General features: G+C 37.0%; 1 protein-coding gene across 8 annotated transcripts in view; it reads right to left on the bottom strand.

The window, feature by feature from the left end:
- Positions 1-18,047, bottom strand: part of CADPS2 (calcium dependent secretion activator 2) — a 284,215-nt gene that overhangs the window by 25,643 nt on the left and 240,525 nt on the right. For 4 of the 8 annotated variants that reach the window (XM_064702731.1, XM_064702728.1, XM_064702726.1 and 1 more), the window contains 6 exons: positions 14,618-14,773; positions 12,805-12,952; positions 11,769-11,783; positions 8,984-9,058; positions 5,508-5,591; positions 5,361-5,393 (listed from right to left, as the gene is read on the bottom strand). In XM_064702731.1, coding sequence (XP_064558801.1) covers positions 5,361-5,393; positions 5,508-5,591; positions 8,984-9,058; positions 11,769-11,783; positions 12,805-12,952; positions 14,618-14,773 — 511 coding nt within the window. The remainder of the gene's footprint in view (positions 1-5,360; positions 5,394-5,507; positions 5,592-8,983; positions 9,059-11,768; positions 11,784-12,804; positions 12,953-14,617; positions 14,774-18,047) is intronic. The other 4 variants (XM_064702734.1, XM_064702733.1, XM_064702730.1 and 1 more) reach the window with 1 other exon arrangement.

An 18,047-nucleotide genomic window follows, 5' to 3' on the forward strand; every position in this document is an offset into this window, starting at 1 on the left:
GCAACGCAACAGTTTGGCATAAATCTCAGGGAAAATCAGTACATTTGTAATACTTGAGTTATGTTTATTCTCCTTTTGGCTTTTGTCACAGAACATTTCTTAGCATTAGAGACTATTAAATGAACTTATATTACCAAAACCAAGAAACCAGCCTCAATCCACTACACTAGTTTTACTGAGTTGCTGTCCTGCCAAGGCATTAATGTTTCAAAGATGAGAACAGATGCTAGAGACTAACCATACAATAACAAAATCCATCCAGTTTTCTGTTTGCTCTCCTCTCCACCTCCTTCCCCTCCCTTGCATCCTGGAGGGAGTCATTTCAACTACAGCATGGTTGTAACAATGCAATGAAAAGGAGAGATGAGCTGGAGGGGGCTATTGTGAGGAACACAGGAGCTCCTTATTCAGTGTCCACCACAAAATGAAAAAGCATGTTGGAAAATTTCACTGCCTGTAAGTTCTTCTCTAAATACTGCAAGGCTCATCACTGGGGTATGGAATTACAAAATTAAAATATCATTAAAATACTTTTGGAATAAAACCTACTTGTATCCATGGCTAGATCATCATCCCCATATTTTCTTAGGAAATTAAATACATAAGCCAGGGAGGAAGGTGCACCATTTGCATAATCAGTCTATTATAAAGGTAACATTTTAATTTCACATGGTTATAAAGAAATTGTTTTGTTTAAATGAAAAAAATGCAAAGCATTTTCTCTCCCTTAAAAACATCTTCTTTAAAAGAAACAGCAAATTTGGCAAAGAGGAGATTGTGTATTTTGAGAAGTCTCATGGAAAATTTAAACTGATTCTGCAAGCATTTACAAAAACACCTTTTCATGTACATATAGTTTCATTGCATTCATGGGGAAACACAGGCGTGCAAACGTCTGCACCAGGATTTTGATTCTTAGTGAAAAAAACACTAAAGCCCCTATGAAAAAAATTTGGTATTAAAATATGCTTTTTTTTCCTCCATAAAGTTGTATTTTACTATGCCATATTAGCTTTCCTACTGATTAGTAGTTATCCTTCTGATTGCTATTTAAGAGGTATCTCAAAAGTAATGCTGACTTAAAACTAATGCTGCAGGGCTTTCCCTCCAATTCCACAATAGCTTGTTTCCACAGACTGGAAAACAGAAGGGCCAATTCTCAGGTCTGGGTTTACAGAGGAGGAGGAAGCCAGCAGAAGCCCTAAGTGTAAGGATAATACCCTTTCTGGGGTCTTTTTATAAAAATAGAGTTCTAAAAGAAAATCCAGCTTAAAAATGACTAGCATCGTATGGCCACACCTGAATAAACAATTATTCCTCTCAAGAAGATTTTTGATTCTTAAAATCAGCTAGGTGAGGCCATGCAGTACAAGTGTGATATCTGAAAATGAAGGTATCTGGAAGGTCCCCATGTGTGTCTGCCTGGTAGGAGGCAGAGTTCCCTCTCTGGCCTCTGCAAGACCCCATAAGTCAAATGCTGGCACATGTGTGAGGCCCCTTTTCATACTTTGATCCCCACATAAAGGCAGGAGCGGAGCGAGAGGGCTGGCATTGTGCGAGCTGTGCACTGCTGTCAGCCCTGGCTCCCTCCAATGGCCCCTCTGCACTGGCTATGACAGGTGGCCCATAGGAAGAGAGGGAGGATTAGGTTCCTTCTGTGCCCTCTGAGTAACTGGCATAGATTACTGGCTCCTACAAAGGGATTTAAACATACCTTTCTGAACAAAAAGCACTATATACATGAGCATGTAACTGGACGCTCAATTTGTATGAGTAATTGCTCTGGTTGTATTTGTCAATGCACCAAATGTGTGTGGAAATGACCAGCCAAAGACACAATTATTTGTATGCAAAACTGACTTACATGATGAGAAATTGAACACAACGAAATTATCTACATGATTAAGGAATAATAATCATTTGAGATTAACAACATACTTTTTTTTTAACCTCAATTTTACTGCATTCTTTCCCTGTTCTCATTAATTAACTGGCTTTGTGAACAGAATATTAAAAAAAAGGAAATATATTAGGTTGTACTTCTACATCTCCTATGGATTGCTTGGGCTTTAAGAGAAACTAACAAAGGATTATAGTGGATTTAGATGAGTTGTCTATTTAAATCAGCTTCTGCATTCCCAGTTATCAAAACATAGCATGAAAAAGAGAACCAATGTCATCCCTTGTGCACTGCTTGTAACATTTGTGTTATTTTCCTCCAAACATTTGGTTTCTTCCACTTGCACAGCAGCCACATTTTTTTCCACTGCAGAGCCTTGTATACTGCAACAATTACCAATAAGGTGAGCATAACAGCAACTAGATTTTTTCATTATTATTTTTCGGAAATGACAGGACATCATTGTTATTCTTCCTAGTCTGGGTAATTCTGCACTGTTGCTATTATTTCTGCTGGGGTTTCAATTACCAAAACATAGGTAGTGTCCATACAGCCCGCTATGCAGAGCTGGGGAAAGCAATGAGAGCTCCTTGGCCTTTCATATGTCCCACTTCCTGAAGGGCATTCTGAAAAATTGAGGCTTACGTTGCATGTTTTCTTAAACAGTTAAAAAACCCCATAAAACCACTTTTTTTTTCTTCACTTGGTTGTAATTAACAATAATTCTCTAGCAAGAATAATGAATAGACATGGTAGACAGCAAGGGTAGGTAGCATTTTTACCAACCTATCTGCCAAATGAACCACAAGTCTGTGTCTATCTTTCCAACCCTGGTCCTGAGAGATTGACAGATGCTGTCTAGGGAATGTGCACCTTTGTGTCCAACTATTTACTGTCTAAAGCCTATCTCAACATCAATAGAATTAGCCTGTTCCTCAAAATGACTAAAAATCATCCAGGAATGCCTTCCCTCCTTTTGAATAATTTACCATTTTTATTTAGTTTTATTTAACTTTTTTATCCCCTTTGCCTCTTATCCTCCCTCTAAAACATTTTGCTCAGCACTACCTTCATTTTTCTTCTAACATCTTTTTTGCCTAGTTAGCTTCTTTTTATTTCAGTACAAACCAGCACATTTTTCACTCTTTGCCAAATCCTGGTAGTCAAAGATGAAAAACTCTGTCAAACGCACACACACAAACAACTCCCCCAAACACCTTGTCCCCCCCCAGCCCCCCTGCCTTCTCCCCCAGATGCACCAAGGGGTCTCACCCTGACGGAGGTGGGGCACAGGGGCAGAATGCCATTGTCTAACACGTGCAAGCCTGCACATATTTGCAACTACATCAAAAGAAAGGGCTGACTGTGGTCAATTTAAGTAACTTTCACACAGGCAGCTAAGGTAAGAAGGCAGTAAGGTAAGAAAGAAGAAGAAGAAAGAAGACAAGAAGAAATTTTACAACATATTAGGTCAAAATAAAACAACGAGGCATTTAATTAGCTTCAGTGCAGGCTTGCTAGGTCACTGTCACACTAGCAAGAGCTCAGTGTACATTCCTCCCTGTGGCTGCCCCTCACTCCACTTCTCACTTCAGCTGTGAGCCCAGGTGATGACCTTGTGATGTGATGGCTTTCAGCCTCCTCTTACAGCTGGAATTTTTTGCTTTGACATCTGGAGGTTTTAGGCCCTATTCAGACTGGACAGCTGCTGTCAGTAAGGGCTCTTGGCCTCAACTGCATCTTCACAACAAAAGAATGTGAAGAAGGAAAACTAACCCCCAGCCTATGAAAACCTTTCAGTCCAGGTAAAAAGACCTCCAGAATTTGAAAATCTTTGCCTGGTCAGATCCACAGCTTCCCTGAAGCACAGTTTACATTTGTAGTTTACAGCTGTGGAGCTACAGTGCAGTTGAAGTGCTTGGGGAAAGGTGTGTGAGAAAGCTGGGAAGTGAAGATATTGCAACAATGCAAGGATCTTGCTAGCCTGTCAATAATCTGGTGCTTTCTTCAAGCCACACCATCCAGTGAATGTGAGAAGGGCAGTGGGGCTCCAGCAACCCCTCCCTGCTCGCCTCCCTCTTCCCCTGGAACAGTGGGTGCATCCCTGTGGGACTGGTTTGTAATATTCCACAGAGCTTGTGGCAAACGTATTTTTCAGTCCCATTTTTATTGTGAACTTCAACATCAGTGTATCCAGGCCAGTGGTAAAAGACTGATGTCTCCTCCTCATAGATATGTAATTTGGAGAGTTTTCCATATTACCTGAAAGAAGCCAATGAATTTCTAGTCTGTCCACTAATTTTTTCTTTAGGTCTTTGGGTTTTAGGTTACTCAATAAGGAAGCTACACAGCACAATATATTAACAAAAGGTAAACTAAACTGTATTTGATATGAGGTCACTCCTTTGAATGAAAGACAGCCTACTTTTATCTTTTTTATAAAACAAAAGAGCACTTACAAAGGTAAAAAATACCTAGGCAAAAAAAAAAGTCTGAAAACATTATCTGAAAACAACAGAAATGTTACAATTTATCTTATGAATAAAACAAATATAAAGACAGCAAAATAACAAATTTCAGAAACAGAGATTTTTCCTTTTATTTAACATGCATGGACTGAAAAATAATTCAGTCAAAAAAATAATTATTTAAGCTTGCATTTTTCAGGAGAGAAGTGATGAAGGTTTTGCTGGTCACCACACAGTTTAGCAGATCTGGTATTTATCTATATTTTAATTTAGCATTTTTAATTTAAAAAATATTTTTCACTTATGTAATAATTGTAGTCGTTTTTGCTGTGCTTGAAAAACAAGATTTTTTTAGAACTGCATTAAAAAGGGATGAGAATGCAGACTTATGAGAGAACAAGTGACATTGACAGTGAAAATGACAGTATTACATAACTTTAATATTTATTTAAAGAAAAGATATTCTACTCTCATACTCTAATAAAAATATTTTAACAGCCGAATTTTGCCTTTATGTATAAAAGAGCTCCAACAATTTCCCCTTAATTTTTTTTACTTATTGCCCAACCATTGGTAAATCAAATAGGGATTAAGCAAGCAAGGGGTTAAACAAGCAGACCTGAGTCGTGAAGTAAGAAATCAAGAAATAATGGATATTCAAGTATGATGCTTTTACTTGTTGCTTATACTACATATTTGAACAATTTATCACCACAAAAGAGTATCTAAGTTACAATCCTCACTCTTCCACAACTGGAAATGTGCATTGAGAATAACCTTTCCACAGTTTGCTTTGAGAGTTACTTATTGCACAAGGGAAATGAAACGTCCTCTCAGGGCTGGAGTGGCTGTTTAAATACTCTATGTAAAGCTGTAATGAATCTCTGTAGGAAAGCAAAATGTCAACAATAAAAACTGTGAGCTAAAGCCCCCCCTAATTTCTGAATTAGTATGAACAATAGAATAAATAAATCTAAAAGAGTTACACTTACCGGAACATCAACATATTTGGCAGCTGCTTTTACCTTTAGAAAATTAAGCATAAAACACACAGTAAGTACTTATTACTACAAATTGCACACAATTTCAGAATTATGCACAGAAAGAATAACAGAACCTTTGAGAATCCAAACACTTACAGTGAATGAAACTAATGATGAGAAGAAAGTACCTTCATCATATCTTGACAATTTAGACAGCACACCTTCTAACACTGAAACAACCTGGAGGAAAAGCACAGAGAAAAATCTAAATGAACAGTGTGAAAATTAAATATTTAGAGTGAGAATGTTAACTTTTCTTCCTCATATTTTTCTGGATTAGCAGGGCAACATGAACTGTAAATCCGATCACTTTGTCCACCTCACAAAGTGCTGAAATCAAGGATAACCTTCTTTCTGCAGCTTCACTTATTGATCAAACAGATGGAAACTGCTGCACCACAGCAGAAATAGAAACCCAACCCAAAGTGTCTCCTGAGGCAGGCCTGCTTCCAATAAAACATTGCTGCCTCTAGAACATGGTTGAATATAGCAGTGTGTGTACCCAGCTTGTATTTTGGGTAGAAATCACGTTATTTTCTAGGACCACAGTTTCAAAGATGATGGAGAACAATTGCTAAAGGTGGAGATTGTGATACCATGTTTCTTTTATTTTTGCTATTAAACAGAAAACCAGCTCTGATTTCAGGTGAAAGTGTAATAGCACTGGTTTTCTGTCAGCAGCATGAGCTGTTGAGCTGCTATTCCGTGGCCAAGAAGGTGGCAAGAAAATGTATGCCTAAAGTCTCTGGTCTGATGTGGTTTCTCTCCCCTAGACTTTCACCTGCTATTGTCTGAGTAGTGTGACTCCTCAGTAAAAGGTATGAATAGGTGTTTTTGACAAAATTTTTGTTCTGACAAAAAATAAAATCTTATTAATTGCATTAATGACAGCTTTAATGTTTAAACTCCCCAAAATTTTCCTTAAAGCAAACAAATTCCCCTTTCGCATCCCTCTGTAATGTTACTTTGCTCAAGTAATTCACAGTATATAACATAAAATATCTGTCAGCCATTGTATTCATGCACATTTATTTTACACATATAAATTGCTTTCCAGTTTATAAAAAGATTGTTTTAAAAGTCATCCCTTGCTCCCAAAACAGTCATTCCCACAACCAAGAGTATCATTTTATGAGTGTGAGGACAGAACAAAATTCCATCTGGCATGCTGTTAATGGGCCCTGTAACAGTGTCACAACAGTGTCACCTCCAGAGGAACTGAGATCATCACTTTACAATAAGCCCTGCTCTTAACAGTTCAAGGAGCAGGAGCAAGTGCAAACCTACATTTGTCATTTATCAATCTAACCTGTCATATTTACAGTGATTAATTAAGACACTGGTACATAGGTGCCAATCAAAGAATAAATCCCCATCACAAGAGAGACTGGCAGTTGTTTCCTCACCCGCTTTATTAGACCAAATACCAGCTTTCTGCTTTGCAGTTGCACGCCTGTGAGAAGCTGCTATTCATACTTTAATTTTATCTGATTGACAAGGATTCCTTCTGCAGAAAAGTGTTCAACTTTACTGTGCAAAGATTGGCTAAGGAAAAGGCTGACTTCATAAACAACGTGGTGTCCACAGTGCCAGCATACGAATCCAATACAAGTGGGACACAAAATAACAGACAGCAAAACATTTCAGCATCCAGGATGTCTGTTTAAACAAAAGGCTCAGTTATGTAGCTGCAAACTTGTTTTCTGAGATGTCAGTGTATGGACTTGTGAAACTGTAAAAGCATTTCTGCACATGCCTCACATTCTATGAATAGGTTACCCTGAGACACACTGTGCTTTTGCCTCACTGTTTTGTGCTATTCCTGTGAATTCCTGAGTGCTTTAGACTGATGTGTCTGTGTAAAAACTGCCCAGTACAGTTCTAAACAAGTAAAACCTCACTGAAGGAAAAGAATTATTTTCAGTTTCACAAGTGACTTGCAGTTAAAAACAATGACTGAAACCCTTATTCCACTGAGACACAAAGGAGTCAATAAAGAGGTAAAGGTTGGAAAATAATGAAAATATATTAGATGCAAAAGATGAATGCATATGGGTTATTGTGCACACTGATGTGCATTTTTTCTGGCCAAAACCAAGATCTAAACCTCAGTCTTCCTTTGTACCCTCAGAAGCTTTCTGCCTTGAAACACAAGCAATCAGGATGCCCCTGGTATTTCACATCTCAAGTGAGGAGACACTGGTTAAGCTTCCAGTGATGAGCCAATGACACAGAATATTTGCTTTCTGTTTTGATATTTCAGCCTGTAGTATTACAGAGATAACTAATAATCCAAATCCTTCTGTATTGACAGCAGTTGTCCCTAGAATTTCTTGCACATACATCCAGAGGGAATATTCCTCCTTTTTCATAATCTCAGATATTAAGGAAAAAAAATAAAAAACTTTAACCTTTAATAGCACGATTTTTTCTGATCAAATTCCCCTTTCTTCCTATTCCTTTTCAATAACACTAAAACCATAAACTGGAAGATTACTTGGGAGCTATGATAGGCAACATGTAAAACTTGAAACCATTGAATTGAACTGCTTATAATTATGTTTACACCAAAACTTCACTTTAGACCAAATATGGTTTAAATGCTTCTACACAGTTATCATTAAGTGGACACATTTATTTTCAACTTCTATAATGATTCTACAAAGCCTTTCTCTTCAAGTAGGTGTCAGTCCAAAAAGCAGATTCCCACCCCCCATCCCCCCTCAGCAAGCTGTGACAAGCAAAAATGAAAGCATGATGAAAGTGTGACCAGAGTCTCACTTTTTGTCACTAACTCACAAATTGTGAATATATGGCTTATTTATCCTGCTTTGAAAACCAAATATTTCTGGGTAGTTTGCAATGTATAGATAACAAAATTTCTTATAAAATCTTTCTTTTCTGTCATTATTTGCTGTTTCCTTCAAACTATTCAGGATGGAAAGGATTTTTGTATCAATCACTTAAAACTTTTACTGGAATAGAGGTGCTTCAGAAAGACAAGACAGTTTAAGTTTTATTCACTTAATCTCCAGTCCTTATATCATGTCAAAACACATTTTATTTTTAAATATAAAATCCCAAAAAGTCAATTTCAAGAAACAACAACTTATAAAATACTTGTAATTAAATGCTTTGTGGACCAAAATCTCATTAAAAGGTTGAATTGAAACTCTGGATATTGTTCACCTTCAAACACAAAATTTAAATACTAAATGATAGGATGAAAGTTCTCATGTAAGAAATTCAACAAAAAATAACACATGGCATTATGTAAGACAATATTGACAAAATTTAGTCCTACCAGTTCTACTAGCTTCTAGCAATTCCTATCTACAGCAGAAACACAGAAGACAAACTTAATTTCAATAGCAGGCTGCACAGAAATTGTTTACTCAATTGTTATAAAATTTAATTTTGTAAATTCAGTATTAGTTGTACAAACAGTATTTACAAATCATATTGTCTCCTAAAATTTTCCTGAATATAGAGAAACTGTGTGATATTTGAATACATCTCCAAAGTTCAACCATTTTCTGCAGTATTATAAATGAAAATGTAAACAGTTTTACCTTTGAAACAAGAAGTGAAATAATTTCTTTAACAGTTTCTTCAACCAAGTCATCTATTTTCGAATGGTATTGTTGCTGTAATTCAAAAGATAAAAAAGCATTAGCATGTATATGAACACACACTTTTGTCATAAGTCATAAATGGTGCAAAGCTGATAACCCTGCCAGATCAGATTTACTTAAAATTATCATTTTGAACATCAGAAGAACAAACCCTTGAAAATGATCCACCCAATCAACAGTTTCTTACATTCTGTGTTGAAAATTTTCCCATGTACACTGTTGAGTTAAGCAGCTAATGGGGTTATTATTTAGATGAATTGAGTTCTTATACTTATTCAGGCAAAGGAATGTGAAGGATAGTTTTTGTCTTCTCCTATATAATTAAGGTGGCCATGTATTTTTTTCTAAAGAGTTGGTTTAGCTGGAGAAGCGAAAAGACTAGAATAAGATTTAATTAATACAGCATTTCATGTCTGACAACTCTCATTCATAAGTTATTTTAAATGTCCTCTAGAAATAAAATGAGCTCCAATTGTTCATCCTGAAAGAGCCTTTCTGTTACCACAGTGAGCTTCAGTTTATACAAATCTTACAATATGCTCAAGCAAGGGCAAAATTAAAATTTCATCAACAAAGCAGAATAGATGGTAACAAATTAATAGGCCATAGAAGGCATAATAAAACAGACTTCATTCTCCATAGACTTTTTCTTTTGATTTTTAATAAAGAAGGTGCCTTTAAGTAAATGCTTTTAAAATAAATCCGAAAGACTTTTTAGATAATCCTACCAAGCTCCCTTCTGAAATTAACGAGAACTAGGGATCCCATTCTGTCAAGGAGGCACATCAATTTAAACAGTAATTCTTCCTTTAGAAACATTTATCTGACAGCAAAGATTGTCCCCAATAGCCACTTCACAGAAAATGTGACTTGTAAAGACTAACCCTATCTTCCTAGTTCAAGGCTACTTGGAGCAGCTAACAGCATAATGCTCGGAGGAAAAGTACTGAGGTCAGTGTAAACATCAGCCTAACTTAGCAGCTGCCAGCTGAATAGTTTTCAGAGTTCTATGTTTTTAAAGGCATTTTTAATTCATTTCAGAGTTGCCATACAGATCAAAACATTAATTCCAATCTGCTGAATATTTTTAGGAATGATTTTCTAAAAAGCACAGATCTTGAACTTGGGTTAAATTAAGAGAGAATAAAACTATGAGATGTGTTTGCCCACATACATGCATCTGCTACAGGTACTAACACCAAACATCAATTTTTGCTTCTAATTTCTTTTCATGTTTAAGAACACTTGAAAAATGTTAATTCGCAACTCAGACAAACAGCTGAGGTCACACTGGAACAGTAAAAGAGCATATTAGAAATACATCAAAGAGCTTTCTACATTTTCATATTTATTACATTCCAAGCGTATTAATGTCTTGACCAATAAAATATTGTCTTGATCTGCTAAGGGGACTAATCACCCCAAACAGTGTGTAATATCTGTTGCTTACAAGCCTTCAGAAGGCATTGCTTTCTTACTCTCTGGAAACCAAAAACAATTATTCTCCCACTGATGAATGTCAAAACTGTATATACTGCTGTGATCCATAAAAAATCAGTTGTCCCTCCCAGAAAGTGTCTGCAAGTTTATCTCCACAGTGCATTAATTAATGAATTTATGTATATAAGATCAGTTCCTATTTTTTGTGATTTTTTTTCTTGTATTTTTTTTTCTTTCCTTTTTTCTTATTATTTTTTCTCACTATAAAGCAAATATAATTTTGTAGAAATGGCATATAAAGAGTAACTTCACTTCTGGACAAGGCAAAAAAATATAACTGAATCAAGCTTTTAAAAAACCACAAGGTTCCAAAACCATGACATTTCTTTAGAAATAATTTTTAAATCACATTAATCTGATTTTTTTTCACATTTTATTTTGAAAACCATAAGATCATAAATACTCTAACCCGCTCCTCTTCAGTGCTAATTTCCACTAAAACAGTCACCCTCAGCAAAACAAAACTTGAGATCCTTGTGGAAGATGATTTGACTCTGGGCTTTATGAAGGTGGCTGAACTTTGGCTCCCAGGGGACTGGCTGACAGTGCAGGAGGATCACAGAATCAAACAGAATCACAGAATTTCTAGGTTGGAAGAGACCTTTAAGATCATCGAGTCCAACCCATGTTCTAACACCTCAACTAGATCATGGCACCAAGTGCCACATCCAGTCTTTTTTTAAACTCTTTGAGGGATGGTGACTCCACCACCTCCCTGGGTAGATGATTCCAGTATTTGATGACCCAGAGCAGGCAGGAGGAATGGCACACCCTGGAGAAGGGCTCATTCTGTCTGTCTGCAGGGCACTACAGAGCTACTGGCACTGCCTGCCCCAAAGCAGCGCGTGCTCGTGGGCGTTTGCAGGTTACTGCTCACACACATGAAAGGTGAAATGGCAGCATCAGCTCAGGGCAAGGGCTGACAGCTGGGGTTTATTTCTGGTGAGCCTCACTGAAAGATGAAAGAACCCAAAACTTTGCGACCTGGTAAGACAGGACACTGAGTCTGAAAAGCAAAAAAGTGAAGAGTTCATCTGGAATGCCCTGAAGGATGAACAAGGAAAGAACTGAGAAGCTGATGTTCAGTCTGTTGCACAGTCAGACTGTGAAGGAATTCTGAGGGCCTGGCTAACAAAAAGCAACATTACCATTTAAAACAAAAAGTGGCTGCTAATATTGAATGAAAAAAATGCAAATTAAAAAACAATGAAAAGACACTTACCCATTGACTAGCAAACTGGTTCATGTCACGGAAAACCAAAAGGAAAAATAAAGACGACAGGGTGGAACAGGAAAATGATGAATGTCTCATTGAATTAGGAAAAAAAAAGACAATTACATCGAATATGTTCACTTGAAAAGATCAGCCAATGAAATGAAGAACACAATATAGAAACGCAAAAATCAACTGAAAAAAATATGTCCAAATAGTATAATTGTGAAGATGCCTAAAGCAGACCTACATTTTTTGTTGCCAAATTCCGAAAAATGTTTTTACTGTCTCTTCAAAACCAAATCAAACAAATTATGAACCAAACGACATGCTAATACATTAGCACAGAAAGAAGAGTTTTAATTTTTGCTGGTGGTCTCACCAATCTACATAGCATACTCTTTTCGTTTCACAGATTAATCCTGCTGAGAGTGACAACACGGGAGTGACAGAAGTCAGGGAAGTTTACATTTCCTTCAAAAGCACATCAGTGCTCCACTGTGGAGTACCTACAGTCCTGGCAGCAGTCTACTGCCAAAACGGTCCCTGTCCTTGGAGACCAAATTAAAAAACCCCATTAAACTGCCTGATTATTTGTTTCCTCTATTTTCAGCATATTCCTAGGCATGAATGCTGAGTCTATAATCCATTTAAAACCAAACCTTACTAAATTAAAACCTGTTTGCAAGGCACAATATTTTGGCTCTAGTTTACAATTACAAAGGAGTCCTGAAGTGGGCTCTTTTTCTCTTGCAGCCCGAGAGAAATTCCTGGAGGGGCTGTGAGTCAAGAAATCCTCTGAATGTTCAACACACTCACAGGTCAAAGCAAGCAAATTACAGAGGCACTCTGTGTGCTCTCTGGTGGAAGATGAGGGGCTGTGTCTTTGCATGATGCTGCTAGGGATCAGCTGATGCACACTTCTATACCAACAGAGCTATGTGATGCATCTCAGTTAGTCTGAAATTAATCTAAGGACAGTCTGCAGCATGAAATGTTTCAGATCAACCAAACACAGGATTTAAACATACAAATTTCCACTTACCTCTTGCCCCCCATCCAGTATGCAGAGTTTAGCTGTCTGTTTCTTGGCGTCAACCAAGACGTTAAACATTGTGCACAGGTAAGAAGGTATACGCAGGTCTGTTGACTTGTTTGTCTTTTGCAGCTTCAGCTCAAATGCAATTCTTGTTCTGTTTATTAAAACACAATTTGTAATTGATAATTCTGAACAATCACAGTAAACATAAAAATGTTATTAAACATGTTGGCTTAAAAATATACATATGCATGAGAACACTAGAATTAAAATTCTGTAAATTCAGAATATCAGCCTTTCAATAAGCAATTGCACTGATGGTAATCTCAAGGTTCTGTATTTCTTTAGTGAATTCAGTTGAACAATAAAAGTATTATCTTCTTGCTTTCTAGATAACAATATGTTTCCTTGTGTTTAACATAAAGCAATGAAAGAAAATACCCCTTACTGTCCAGCTTTTCTATGCTAAAATGCAGTTTATTGTATAAAATGCTTGCTTCTAAGAAATATAATGAGAAATTCCTCTTCTAGCTTTCATGGAAAGAGAATTTTAATAAAGAAAATGAGTCCAATATTAAGAAAATACTAACATTTATAATGAAAATGACAACATTTTAGGAGATGCATATTATAAAATCCCTATTTTCTTCTCAAAACAGTGTAAATAAGGAGCAATGTCACTAAAATGAACTGTAAATCAACATACCTGAAGATAAAATGTTTTATTTTCACCCTTATTTTTATATGTGGATACCAGAAATTCACACAGTATTTTTAGAAGATAGGAACAGAAGAATCCTATTCCCATTTAAAATTTTTTTAAGATCATATTAATATCACAAGAAGAGTTATAATAGAAGAATTCCATCATTTTATTCTGCATTGCTACTCTAATCTTTATTACCTAACATACAGGTTTGACCACACAGAAAACATAATTAGTGTATTAAGACTGGTATGTTATGTATTAAGTCTAAAATATTAATATAGTCTATAGTCCTGTTGATAAGACAGTAAAAGCTTTTTTTCTTTGTCCAGCTCAAAATCAAAATAATCCATGTATTAGTAGCACTGAATCTCTTTGCTACTCTATATTTTTTTAGACTATGATTATACTAACACTCTTCTAGTTCTTTAAGATTTCACCATTTTTCTAAGGTTTCTTAAATAACTGTAATTGACTGAGCTTCTATGCCAAATTCTTTAGAACAGATGGATTGCTTTAATTTTAGTGTTTCCTACCTTTCTTTATTAGAGCTTTAACTTTAATTCTATTCCCTGTATCGTTGCCCTTTCATAATAACATAGAAAAGTTCTTTTAAGTGTTTCTGGTTTTTTAATCATGATTTCATCACTCCAGCTCTAGGAACAGGCTTATATCCTTAGCCTGAGGCTCTACTTTTTCCTACTGTGTTTAGAGAAAATAATGCAATACTATGTCATCGGTCAAGATTCTCTGCTTGTTTAGCCTTTCATATCAATATTGTCATTTTATGATTAACACAAATTATCTACAAAATTTATTTCCCCCATTCTATTATTTTTTTTAAATCTGCATTTTTATATGTCCAGATTAAGCTTTCTGAAGCACCTAGGGTATATTCATAACAGACAGAGAAATTTTCCTTGGTATTTCCTGGATGTTGCCAAATTGCTGATTGCCAGATACTGGAAATAAACAGAAGTCATGATCCTTTTAGAACTGCCGTGATTCCAGTGACAGGATTCTGGTATAGGTGTACCTCAGCAGGCCAGCATGAGCCCTCCTGTGCTAATTTTCAAATCTCTCCCAGTTTTTAAGTGATCATTTCAACTGTACCTTTTAACGCAGGCTTCAATCATGTCAGTGGCCATGAGTTTAAGTCTCTGCTCTAAATGGTGGGCAAATTCTGGTTCTGGCCAGTGAAGATCAAAAACAAACATCTGCAGAGCATCCAGTTTCCAGAAAAGATCTTCTGATGTAGCTGATCCATTGCTATAAGAAACAAAACAAGCCCCCAAGAAACAGAAGATAAATATATGGATGTCTATCCCAGTTGCCACATAATTAAGGTAATAAGATTTCCTTATCACACCATCTTCTTCCTTCATTTCCCTGTATCTTTTATCACAGTAGCTTTTATTTAAAAAACGTGAAAATGGTAGTGGGAAGTTTAAAATATATCCCCTTAGGGTGAAAAAAGTGAATGATTTCTCATTTGTTAGCTGAGAAATATGGCCGGATGGGAGGTAGATGGGATGTTGGGGAGCATGGAAAATGAAATAGCTCAAGTTTCAGATCAAGATAGGAAAAATATAGGGTACAGGAATAGTATGGATATTTTCAATATAGTGAAGATTTTGTGCATATATTTTCTTGCCTTCATAACTCTGGTAGACAAGTCTACCAAAGAAAGGAGGATGGCAGTACTAATATTGTAGAAGAGATAACCAGAAAAATAGCCCCCTGATAAATGCTCATGAATTCTAAGTGCAGGAATAGCATCAGATCTGGGTGAGAAAAAAAAAAAGAGAAGAGAAACTATTCAAGAAAATTTGTGTACAAACAAAACCAGCAGATTAATAAGGCTCTATGCCATCTCAGATTGCCCATAATGTTTTAAAGTTCTCCCACCCTGATTTGATTGCTAAATCAATTGCTTGTGATAAAATGCAACAACTCAAACTAAGCAGTAAGTTGATTTACACTTCCACTGTCAATAGAGATTAATTACATTTTCATAATGTGTTGTATTGCAATGCCTGCATTACCATTTAAGATTAGAGTATACTATGCAACATGGAATTCCAGGTTGTGAGTGACACAACCAACCAAAACTCAGCCTGACAGACCCAATTCAGATCCAAACAGTTTAAATGATTCAGATCCAAACAGTTTAATGATAGTCTCTGCTATCATTTTGCTTCTTATGCCTTATGACTGAAGAAGAGAATTATCAAAGTGTTAAGTGACCCCAGCTCTCATGGAAGGAATCAGCGAGCACTGACTGTGCTCAGGACAGAGCAGGGTCAGATTCAGAATGAAACAACCAGGAAGGAGCTCTAATGTCTGTCCACCTAAGGCACCCCTCAGCCAGTGGCACCCCATGGGTCCCATGGGGGCAGTGGGCAGGGAGGTGAATCTCAGCCCAGCCCATGCTCAGAGGCAGTGGGCAGCGAGGTGAATCACTGCCCAGCCCATGCTCAGGGGCAGTGGGCAGGGACATGAATCACTGCCCAGCTCATGCTCAGGGGCAGTGAGGAGGGAGGTGAATCTCAGCCTAGCCCACCTTCAGGGGCTGTGAGGAGGGAGATGAATCACAGCCCAGCCCATGTTCAGGGACAGTGAGATGGGAGGCGAATCACAGCCCAGCCCATGTTCAGGGGTGAACCACAGCCCAGCCCACCTTCAGGGCCCTGAAGTGCAGCAGGGTTGCAGCAGGTGCCGCTTCAGTCTCACACCTGCATCCATCACCTTCCAGACACACCCATGTGCCCCTTGCTCCCCTGCCACCACAGCCAGCCCTGCCACCTGAGGCAATGGTGCCTCAGTGCCCAGCACAGCCCCGGGCCAGGCGAGGGGACAGCCAGGCAGTGACAAGCTGGCAGCAGGGCATCCTGCCCAAGGGAAACAGTGCCTCTGAGCAGCTCTGCCTCTGGCTTTAATGGTGCAGGTTTTGATCCCATCATGGTGCACAACAGGATACTCCACAGCCCCAACACACTTTTTGTTTAGGCTTTTTTCGATATTACGCATATTTTCCCCACTTGTGTTACACAGCTACTGTTAATTTTGCATTGTATTGTGGTCCTGAAAGAAAACAGCAAAAACAGGGAAAAGGCCCATGGGACTGCTAAGGTTACAACTTGCACAGGGGTTCTACCTTCTGAGGGACCCCAGCTAAGTTTCATACATCACTAAGTTTAATTAAGGAACAGAAAGAAAAAAACAACCAAAGCTTCTGGAAAATTTATAATCCCGTTAGACTATTTTTAAGTTATATGACAAGCAAATATTGAAAATACATTGCATCTGCTGTGTACACTGGCAGTGAGTGAAGCTGTAGATGCTTTGTTTAGACCTTATCTGATTCAAAAGTGACTAAATCAAGTTTTGAGATGATTGGGGTAAAAGAATAAGACAAATCATATGGGGACAGAAATGGGATAATCTCAGTATTTTTATAACTGTTGATAAAAACACGTATTTTCTAGAAAACAAACCAAACTTTCTCAAGAAACAAAACTAATAATTTTCATCATCATAAAATGATGATGAAATGGTTAATCATAAAATTAACCATTTTTACTCTCCCATAGTTATTTCTTTTTCACCTGATGGAATTCCAAAGGAAACTCCTTAGGACTCAGGAGGACTGATTAATTCATAACAATATAAATGTATATAAATGTATATAAATGTATAAATGTATTCTTATGTACATTTACTACCTTGTTTACCACTACATTGTAGTAGCCACTTAATTTTGTTTAATTAGACTACCAAATGAAATTTCAGAATTATAACAAAAGTAATAACAGGCACAGGTTCACGGAAGAATTAATTCTGTGAGAAACACTAATTAATTTGTTTTCTTTCCAAATAATTTTGAGTTTTCATCCCTCAACTTTTATTCAGCATTGTCCGATGACCTTTGAATTTGACTAACACATTGTACTAATAAGACGAAGAAAGAAAACGTGCTACAACAGAAATTGTTTGCTCCTGGTTCACACATCCTAACACAAATGTCTAATTTGTTTGCTGAATGCTTCAAAAGAAGAGCTAAACTCAGACTTTACATCTTCCTGGCACAGGAGCAATTCCTGCATTTAACTCAAGACTGAATCTGTACCCATTATCTGAGAACCTTGTTTTTTTTCTTGAGACAGGACACATTCTTGACTATTGAAAAGTTTTTATTTGAATGTGCATGGTAAAGCTACTTCAGTCTAAAGAAAGGAATAACATTGCTCTACCAGGAAAGTGAACTGACATTCTTTCTTTAAAAATTATAATAGTTATCCATAGTTTTAAAATTAAGCACAAATTCTACTGCTTTGCTGTCCAAAACTTAACCTTTCAGCCACTGTCTAGCTGCTCATTCCTATTAATAAGCTCATGGCAGTAAGAGAAGATTACCAGGGATTAAAAGAGGCAAATATTCTGCACATTATATTCAGATTTATTTTAATGGGAATTTAACTTTGCTATTGGTCACACTTTGACTGGGAAAGCAAACCAGGTATCTCCAGAGGTCCCTTTTAAA

The sequence above is a fragment of the Zonotrichia leucophrys genome, chromosome 1A (assembly GCF_028769735.1).
Source record: "Zonotrichia leucophrys gambelii isolate GWCS_2022_RI chromosome 1A, RI_Zleu_2.0, whole genome shotgun sequence".
Lineage (NCBI taxonomy): Eukaryota > Metazoa > Chordata > Aves > Passeriformes > Passerellidae > Zonotrichia > Zonotrichia leucophrys.